Here is a 10,959-nt window from a genome sequence, read left to right on the forward strand (position 1 = left end):
TCGTAACAATTAATATAGCTTTCATGAATAGCCCAAGTACAGAACCGCCAAAGCAAAGTTGCTTACACATTGCTACTGTTTCTATTATTCCAGAAAACCAGTTAGTCATAGTGTGAGAAGTGTTGGTAATAGTCAATGTGTTTTTCTTTTGGGAATGATGCAGATAGACTAGCTAGCATTTATAGGCTCAGGGAAGCCACGTTAATTACAGTCATGGACCAGATATACTAGTACTATTTAATTTAACAGTCTTAATTAACAAGTTAGATTTCCTTACACTACACTACTTTCTTTTTATATGACAAAATAGTTTAAAATATGCATTCAAACATTCTGTTTTTACCAAATAAGTCAAATGCAAAAGTGAGATGAGGATTAATTTTGACATGTAAATATCATTTTTGAGAATTTAAGTAACAGGAGTATACACCCAAAAAATTAAGTAACTTAGGATCGAGTATTGATATGAATCATTAATGGTTGAAAACAAGCACTCGTGGCTATTTAATAAAAGAATCTTACTGCTTAGAGAGCACTGAAATTTTGAAAGATAAACTATTTAACTAGCTCCAAAATCTCATAAATTCTAATAGTAGCATTTTGAGTTTGCCTAATTATAATAGGCAAAATAAGTGGACACCGTTTTGTACTGTGAACATGGAAAAAAAGAGTCATAACAAGTTTACTTAGGCTTATAGGGATATTCATATTCTGCGTCACACCAATTCACCCAAGAATGTTGGGAGAACAAAATTAAGAGCACACCCAAAGGAAAATAGACTGTTCAATTACCACCTAATTTTCTTGTTTTTGTTTTTTAAGTTTGACTGCGTGAGGATCTCTTTGTTGTTTGCCTAAAACTGAAAGGTGCTATACCCAATATTTAATTTTCACATGTCCTAATGTAGTCGTTAATGAAAAAATGATATAGAATATAGTGCTTGTTTACAATGATGAATATAATTTTTTTATTTTTTTTATTAATTAAAAAATTTATTTGATCGTGCGATAAATAAGCTTTTTTTAGTAATTTTTTAATATTTTTTAAAATATTACTTGAAATAACATTTTAAAAATATTAGTTTTTATTTTTTAATATTTTTTTTTTTTATCCTCATTATATTTATTCAATTTTCTAAAAAATAAATCATCATAAATTTATTATTTTTCTATCATTTTATATTTTTAAACTACTTTAATAATTATTTTTGTCAAATATTTATAATTTAATAAATGAGTTTTTCTTTATATAATTAGTAGTTCATAAATAACGAATGAGTTAATTGCATTAACTCATGGGTAGATATGGCTAAGATATTTTAGTAATTAGTCTCTTGGAGCACGTCACCTTCACCCATAATTATCTTCATTGGTCTTTTTAAATTTGAAATGCTTAAATGGCGGACATGTATTATATTTAATTTGCAAAATGTTAAGATAGACAAAATTTTGGTGAGATATGAAGGAATTAATAAAACAAGATTGTTTGTTTGTTAATATACGAAAGAAATTAAGTGATTAACAGAGTTGCTAATACAATACAAGTTGCACCATAGTTTGGCACAACTATAGCTTATGTTTAATTTTGCGGCGGGGTCAAGGAAATTCAGTAAATTTTCATGAAGCTATTTTGTATCTCTTTCTACTGTTTTAATAATATCAAGAATTAATTATACTTCTCAAAATTAAGGTAATACCATAAAAAAATATTTGTTTATTATTTTCCTTTCATCATAAAATAGTAATTGATTATTTCTTATTATAAATCTAATCCAAACCCACTGCTTATCATATGTACTACATGATAGGATGGTAATGATCAACCCTAATAATAAAACCCTATCTTATGATATGTAGAAAAAGATAATAAAGTAAATTTAATAAATATTTTGGAATATAAATGAAATAAAATATAAGAAGCTGAAAGTTAAAATATTATATTTTACTAAAATAAACTTATTCACCAAAGGTTATTAATGGGATCAAACATACTTTTTTAACTAATAAAAAAACTAAAAAATAACTTAAAATACTTGTTAAACATATTAAAGAAAGAAACTCATAAAAAATACTCATAGTAGTTGCATAAACTTTACCCTTTAATCTCTATACTTAAAAATCATATCATTTAGTTTTATTATAAACTAGTCTTGTTTGGTTAGCGTTTTTTAGTTGTTCATGGACACCAACGTGATAAAGCTGTTTAACAGGGAAATAGAAATTAACACTAAAGCATTAATCTAGCTGTTCATGGATAATTAACAGGAAAATAAAAATATTGTTCGTTGCACCAGCAACATAGCAAAAAAAAAAAATGTTTGTTGCACCAGCAACATATTAACAGCAAAATGATAAAGACAGCCTACTCACTGTCATCATCTTCCTAATCTTCCTGCCTCCTGATTATGATATCCCAAAATTTTTCATAATACCTATAATAAATAGAGATTTCATCTCCATCATCAAAATCCATTTCTTGAAGAAAATCATACCATGGTTGGACAACACCTTTTCCACCAATGGCAGGATTCAGCGTTTCAACTTTCCATTGCAGTGGGGGGCCATGCCGCCTTAAGACTGTCATGTGGTTGCCGCAAGCTCTAAGAGGAACTTCTGTACAATGGGGGAGTTTCTGTAATTTCGAAAAAATTAATTTTTAAAATAGTAAAAATGTGTTTAAAGAGATTAAGATATGATGAAAGTCAGCTTAACAGGGGTTCAGGATGATCCAACATTTCCTGAGTAAGTTGAAGAGTCCATATGTGCTTCCTGGATGAATGCCTCTGCCTGCCGCAAGTTTGCCGCTCCAGTGGTGGTATGAAATGTATGTCAAAAACAGAGTGATGGTCACATCCAAAGAAGTTGATGCTGGTTGACTCATAAAATTTCAAATCTTTCCGGAAGCTTTGGAGTCCATATGCTAAATACACTTTATCTTTACGTTGTCTGACTCGTACTTCATAAAACCATCTCAGGATAGTTTGGTGCCCATTGAGTATGATAGAAGGCTGGAAGTTGTATGGTATTCTGAAAAAAAAGTGAGAAATATAAATGCATGTATATGTAACAATAATAGTAATGGAAGAATTGAGAAAAAAGATGACCTTGTCATTATTGAAGGCAACGATAAATTGCATGATCAGTGGTGGTCGCATGATGGCATTTTTCCTCTGTAATCACAGGGATATAAAACCAAATGTCAAAAGAAACTTGTTAAGCAAAGGAAAATTATGAAATGACAGGGATGCACAATATAAAGGTTTGTAAACAAAACATCAAAAAGAAAAACAGTGAAAGGACTAATGTGCATACAAACGGAAACCAAATGAAAGGCAAAGACATTAAACGAAAAAACAGAACAACGACAACAATAGAACAAAACGAAAGTGGAAAACAAAAACAAAAATGATAGCCATGCACATAAAAGTTAGAAAAGAAACGACCAAGGAGGGCCGGACACCTTCAAGTCCAGTTTTGTTTTTAAACTTGAAAAAGAAAGTAAGGAAAATGACACGACAAAAAACAATGGCATTGCAGAAACCACTAAACCACGTGCATCAGACACATAGCAGAAAAATCGCAAACCAAAAACCCATGAAAATGAAAATAAACACAACAAAAAGGTAGGTGCCGTGAAGAGAAGAGTAGAAGTTATTTACCTCAGTTGATTTGCAGAAGAAAGTATATGATAGGCCTTTAGTGTGGTATTTAATGTTTGCTTCTTTCCAATGTCGCACGGTTGTAAATAAAGTAGATGATAGGCCTAATTGAAGAAGTACGAACTAGATGAAGAGTTTTTGTTCGAATTTGAACCTAAGACCGTTGGATTGTAGGGCATAACTGTCTAAGTTATTTTGGGCCAAGATATGGAGCATTGGGCCAACTTCTAGAATTGATGGTAACATTTCATTGTTTAAGTATTGTAGAGGGGGTATGAACGACGTATTTAAAGGTGATTATGTCATCTTGCATAACTGCATTGTTTTAATGTGGTTTTTTTGTGTAAAATAAGAATGATGTTGGTTTGAAGGAATGCAATATATGTAGCATGATGTGCTACATTTGGACGATTGGCATGAACGATTTTTAAGAAATATTGTTTCAAGCATAATTATCATATAAGCAGTAACATATGAACGCTAGATATTTCATCATTGAACTTCAGCAATTAAAATTTCTATATTTCGCAGAGAAATAAAGAAAATTTGTTCATGTAAATGTCAAAGCAAATGTTAAGTTGTGATAAACTGCTAAATAATATAATGTTAAGTAAATGAAGTTATAAATGGAAGATATTAATGTGGTGATTAAGATTGCATACCTGACAATGTTAAATTTAACATTGTAATATATGATATCATCTTTGGCTGTATGTTAGAATGTATATAAGTAAGATAACAGTTTGGAATTATTGCCAATAGATAGTACAATTTCTTGTTTGAAAATTTAGAGTTACCTTGTAAGATTTTTGAAAACCTCTTTGAAGACTACATTAGTAGTAGAAGTCATATTTTTTTGGTCTTTATCATGAATAAGAACTTTTAATCCTTGCCTTGAATTGACCCTCGATAATGCAACATATAATTGCCCATGGCTAAAAACTGGTTTTGGCAAATAAAGCCCAACCATAGAAAGTGATTGGCCTTGAGACTTGTTAATCGTCATTGCATAAGATAGCATGATTGGAAATTGTCTTCTTAAAAGCTTGAAAGGCCATGGTGATAGTGAAGGTGACATTCACATTCTTGGGATGTAAACATTATCACCAACATTTTTGCCAGAAATGATTTCAGCTGCAATGACATGTTTGGCTAGTCTAGTAACTATTAATCTAGTACCATTACAGAGTCCTTGCGTTTGGTCTAAGTTTCTTAGCAACATTATAGGACTACCGATTTTTAGCTTGATACGATGATTTGGCAGACCAGATGTGTTTAGTGAATTGAGAAATTCAGTTGTGATTGATTGAAAATGCCAACTGTCAATGGTTTCTGACTTCTCTATATAATCAGAGCTTAAGTATTCCTTTTGTTCACCTATTAAATTTATTTGAGGTACCATACAAAGTTAAATAGAGAATAAATACTGAGTAGACCTTAGTTTTTGTAAATTTCAGATGTGCATAAATACCTGGAATCAAGGAGAGTATATAATCATTGACCTCTTCAACTGTTTCATTGGTGGAAGCTAATATTGCTCTAGATTTGAAGAAATCAGGATTACTCTGATGTTGATATAAATTTGGAAATGTTGATTTGACTATAGCATCAATGGGGTCATTATATTCAGTAATAAGTAGGTACTCAGGAATTTCAACAGTAGCATATCCATCATTTTGATTCCCAATAACTCCATCTCCAATATCTAGAATCCACTTTGCAAATTTATTAGTTTCTTGATCATCAATTAATTGGGCATTTCCTTGTAAACACATGTTTTTGGTGAGTGTTAAGACTTAACAGGAAGGCCACAGATATGATGAATTGATTGTTGCATTTATAATGTCTGAACGACTTCCTCTTGGAATGACTGGTAGAATTTGTCGGAAATCTCCACCAAATACAATAACTTTGCCTCCAAAAATTTTATTGGGATTTTTTTTCTTTAAGAATGTCTCTTAAAGTTTGATCAAGTGCTTCAAAGCAAAATTTGTGTGCCATGGGTGCTTCATCCCAAATTATCAGATTTGTCTGATTTAACAATTCTGCTAGCTGACTTCCTTGAAATATATTGCATATAGAGTCTTCAAAAATTGGCACAGGTATCTTAAATTTGGAATGAGCAGTCCTGCCTCCTGGCAATAACAAAGAAGCTATGCCGCTAGAAGTAACCATAATCACAATTTGATTTTTTGCCCTCAGTGAACTTGCTAAGGTTATCCATATGTATGTTTTTCCTGTACCTCCATATCCATATAGAAAAAACATGTCACCTTCATTGTTATTGACAACTTCCATAATTTTGTGATAAATTTTTTTTTGTTCGTCTAGAATAAAAAATAAGTTGAGATTTGATAGAAATGAAGAATTAGCGGATGTAAAATTAGAAAATACAGATGGAATTTAACTTTGTTAAATGCAATTTATAATATACGAATTGGTAGATTACCTGTCATCGATAGAAAAATATTTTTGAATTCTAATCTAGCCTCATCATTGTTGTAATTAAGTTCAGACAATATCAAGCTATTCTCTAGACATGATGCAGGATTTCCACCCTCAGGATATGACATTATAGGATAGTCTCTGAGTGATTTTTGGTTTGGATGCAGAAGTTTTTCAATTTCCAATAATGTTAAATTTTTAAGTTACTCATCATCAATGTGTAATTCTAACAAATGATAAAGGAGATAGTTAAACAATGCATATCTGTGATGTTATTCAATATAGAAAGTTACAAACTGATTAAAACTAACTTGTGTTCAAAGTTGTTTTTTTATAATGATATGCAATGTCTTCAGCTAACCAATTCCATGTCTGATTCCAAAGTTCTTCAGGTTTAGTAATGACACCTGATAATAGTATTAACACAAATAATTTCCTCAAATAATTAGTTGTACCCTAGTCCTTAACTTCTTTGATTGCTTCCACAAATTCTCTGTCATCTTGCAAAAAACCCATTGCAAAGCATGCTTCTCTATATGTAGGGTATAGAACATTTTCAACGGTTCTAATATCTTTAAATGAAGTAGCTCCTTTACATGCAGTAAGCATCATTCTTTGATAAAACAATTCACCAGTGGTTGGTGGAACCCATATTAACCTGCCAATTGTATTGTCTTTCTTTCTAAGGTTCCATGATCTAGCCTTTTGGTTGTAGACAAATTTGGAAACAAATTGTGAATAAGTGAGATTTCTACCCTCTGAAAACATTTGTTGCTATTCATCCAGGCTAAGAATTTTGATTCTGAAATACATGGCTTTGACAGGATATCATCTATATCATCATCATCTTCATAAAAAACATTGTGTTGTCCTGGCAGATGAAAATGTAATCTCTCCACAGCAGGCTTTCTAGCATGTATTGGAAAACAAAAAATTCTCCAAGTAGCTTCACATGGAGAAATATATCTGACAAAAAAAAATCATAATTAAAAGAATTAATTAAAGAAACATTCAGTAACTTAAGTATACATGTTGAATTAATATTACCTGCAATCCACATATTCTTTAATCTCATCATTTTGACTGATAGCATTCTCAAGTGTACCATTATCATCATGAATAACAACAGCAGTGACTCTGTCATAACCTTTGTTTATATATTTAAATAGATATTTAATGGAAGTATTTTGATTACACCATTCAACATTTATATGTGCTTGGTATTTCCTCAGCAATTTTGCATTGTAAGGTACTATATATATATTATCAATAATAACTCCATTCTTTGAAATGGTATGGTCATCATTTCTTCTACGATAGATTGGATAGCCATTTGAATCTAAAACAGTTTGAGGGTGAAACATTTTGGGGTAAAAACAACTACACTTGCCTTCTTTCATACATGGAGACTTAGGTTGGAGAATTCCACATGGTCCATGTACCATATGATTTTGGACTAATGTATAGAGTTCAGGGTCATTTTCATGTGAAGGAATTTCTGCTAATATTATGTGGCTATCACAACTAGGACCATTCCTTGTTATACTGCTTGTGACAATTCCATCTAGGAACAATATATATTAATACATAGAACAATATTGATGTTTAGTCTGAAACAGAAATAAGAACAGCTAGTAAAAGTTGCAATCATTATAGGATTTGGATTAATTGTTCTCCTAACCCTCATAAAACTTTCTCTCTAAATGTTTTCTATATACACTAATTGATTGTCCTTATAGCATTCTATCTAGAAATAATCCACATTGACCAATATGTTTTCGTTGACCAGTTCTATAAAAAGCTAATAATGCTAGTCTAAATATGTTGTGAACGTTGAAATTGAAGTTAGTAGTGTGACCACCGAATAATGAATGTTTTCTCCTTTTAAGACATGAATACAATTCATTGTCTTTGTTCAAAGCAAAGGAGGTTGGGCTGCTTTTTGAAGAATGAAATGATTGCAGGCCTTTGAGCTTTAGAGGGAGCAAAAGAAATTCATAGACATTAGGCAGGTAAGTTAGGTGAAGCAATGATTTCCCATTTTCCTTTTTCTCTCAAGGATCAACATTTAATAAAGTTTTAGGGATTTGTCCTAATCATATTACTTTTGAACTTAATTTGCTGAGGTTGTCTAGGCGTTTGAATCAGTTTTCCGATACCACATTCAGTTCTAAGTGGCAATTACATCAAAGACAACTACATATTCGCATTAAATCAAATTGAAACAGTAGATATTCTCCAAAATGACAATATTTACCAAATATTTAGCATACATTCAGAGTTGATCCTAATAACCAAAATTCCTAATTTCAAAAAAAACTCACAATGTATCAAATAATTGGCAATTTTTCAAATAAAATGAAGTTGCGAGTAGTTTACGGATCAAGTGATCCGTAAACTACTTAATATGCTTTACAGATCACTTGATCCGTAAACAACCCAACAACTTCCCGACAGCGTTTTCTGCCATCGCCGGCAAAAACCAAAATCCGAACGACAAACTTACCTCGAAGAAGAAGCAGAAACGCGAAGAAGAAGCACAAACGTGAAGACCCACACCACAAACGCGAAGACCCACACCTTCCTCCTAAACACGGCAACAATGGCGGCGATGGCGGCGAAGAAGAAGAAGAATGAAGAAGCTGCGCGGGAGGAAGAAGAAAACTGAAGAAGCAGAAAACTCAAGAAGCAGAACCGTTGGAGGAAGAAGAAGAGCATGCGCGGGAGAGAGAGAGGCGAGAGAGTTATTTCTTTAAAAAAAAACAGTAAGGGCTTAAAGGACTTTTCACCATAATTGTTGGGTGCACCAACAATACTGCTGGGTGCACCTAACAACACTCATAACAGTTTTGATTGGGCCCATGTTATTTCATACATTTTTTCCCTACTTTTTTTTAGTTTTCAAAGAAGACTGGAGACAATTGTTAATCATATCTTCCATAATTGTTAGATAGAGCTATTTTTATTTTTTGTTATTAAATTTAGTTAAATATCCTCACCTCTTATCTCTCATTCCTTTTCTTCTTCAAAACTTTCTATTTTATAATACATAATTGAGAAAGGTTTGAAAAAGAAAAGGAATAAGAAGTAAGGATGAAGATATTTAATGTTATTTCATACATTTTTCCCCTAAGTTTACACTTTTTTTAGTTTTCAAAAAAAATATTGTAGGCAATTGTTAAACATATCCTTCATGATAATTAGATAAATCCCTTTTTATTTTTTGTTATAAAATTTAGTTAAATATTCCCACCTCTTATCTCTCGTTCCTTTTCTCCTTCAAAACTTTCTATTTTATAATACATAATTGAGAAAGATTTGAAAAAGAAAAGGAATGAGAAATATGGGTGACAATATTTAAAAAATTTAATAACAAAAATAATGTTCTACATAATTTGTGTGTGTGTGTGTGCGCATGAGAGATTAAATCAAAGCATACATAGAAAAGGATGAGTAGTATAATCATTTTTATGGACCAAAAAAGGAAGGAGAAGGAAAGACACTGAATCATTCAACCATGACATGAAAAATAAAGGAAAAAGACACCAAGCCTTTGATTTAGCTAAATTGGTCTTCATATTAAAATCCGACTTTGAATCTGATCACGATAAGGAAGACGAGCTATATTCATCAAATCAAGACTACAAAGAGACTTAATTACATAATAATTAAGAAAATGAAATCATCAACTTATGAAACCTAGCCAAGTTAATGACATTAACTTCTTGAGTGTTCTGTGATTGGGTTTGTTCCTACTCTTGGTTTGACAACATAGCTCACTAGCCTTCTCAGGATTTTATTCAGAGTCAAATTCTAATTCGAAGACCGATTCAACTAAATCAAAGGTTTGATATCTTTTTCCTTTGTTTTTTTATGACGTGGTTGGCTTATTCAATATGGTTTTCCTTCTCCTTCCTTTTTGGTCAAAAGCAATGATTTTACTATTCATCCTCCTCTTTTTATGCTCTTATTCATTTTCATATACAATTATTTTATTTATCCAAACCATATATACAAACTAAGACATGACTTAACACTATATATGGCATTATCATGATATGTTTATCTATCATTAGATTTAAAAGACATGTGTTCATTAGCTTTATGTACTTATGTAATTTAAATATCAATATTTATTATTTTATCGTCATATAAAAAGTATTTTTCACTAAATATGCTTTTAGATTACACACAGGTAATAATTTATATGTGTGTGTGTGTGTGTGTGTGTGTGTGGTTTGGATTAATAAAATAGTTGTGTATGAAATTGAATCAAAGCATACAGAGAAAATGATGAGTAGTATAATCATTGTTATTGACCAAAAAGAAAGGAGAACGAAAGACATTGAATTATTCAACCATGACATGAAAAATAAAGGAAAAAGACACCAAGACTTTGATATAGGTAAATTGGTCTGCATATTAAAATTCAACTTTGAATCTGATCACAATAAGGAAGACGAGCTATATTCAGAGTGGAATTCTAATTCGAAGACCAATTAAGCTAAATCAAAGGTTTGATCTCTTTTTCCTTTGTTTTTTGATGTCATGATTGGCTTATTCAATATGGCTTTCCATCTCATTCCTTTTTGGTCAAAAGCAATGATTTTGTTATTCATCCTCCTCTTTTTATGCTCTAATTCATTTTCGTATACAATTATTTTATTTATCCAAACCATATATAAAAACTAAGACATGATTTAACACTATATATGGAATTATCATGCAATGTATATCTAGCATTAGATTTAAAAGACATGTGTTCTTTAGCTTTATGTACTTATTTAATTTAAATATCCATATTTATTATTTTATCCTCATATAAAAATATTTTCACTAAATATGCTTTTAGATT

General features: G+C 31.0%; 1 protein-coding gene across 1 annotated transcript; it reads right to left on the reverse strand.

The window, feature by feature from the left end:
- Positions 1–2,702: 2,702 nt before the first annotated feature.
- Positions 2,703–8,822, reverse strand: LOC106798485 (ATP-dependent DNA helicase pif1-like). The gene is given in 8 exon segments (XM_041014631.1): positions 2,703–3,027; positions 4,457–5,036; positions 5,131–5,364; positions 5,461–5,614; positions 5,658–5,986; positions 6,109–6,296; positions 7,152–7,241; positions 8,611–8,822. Coding segments are annotated over 8 exon segments (2,112 nt in total).
- Between the last annotated feature and the right edge of the window lie 2,137 nt (positions 8,823–10,959).

This window comes from Glycine max, chromosome 4, assembly GCF_000004515.6.
Source record: "Glycine max cultivar Williams 82 chromosome 4, Glycine_max_v4.0, whole genome shotgun sequence".
NCBI classification, from domain to species: domain Eukaryota; kingdom Viridiplantae; phylum Streptophyta; class Magnoliopsida; order Fabales; family Fabaceae; genus Glycine; species Glycine max.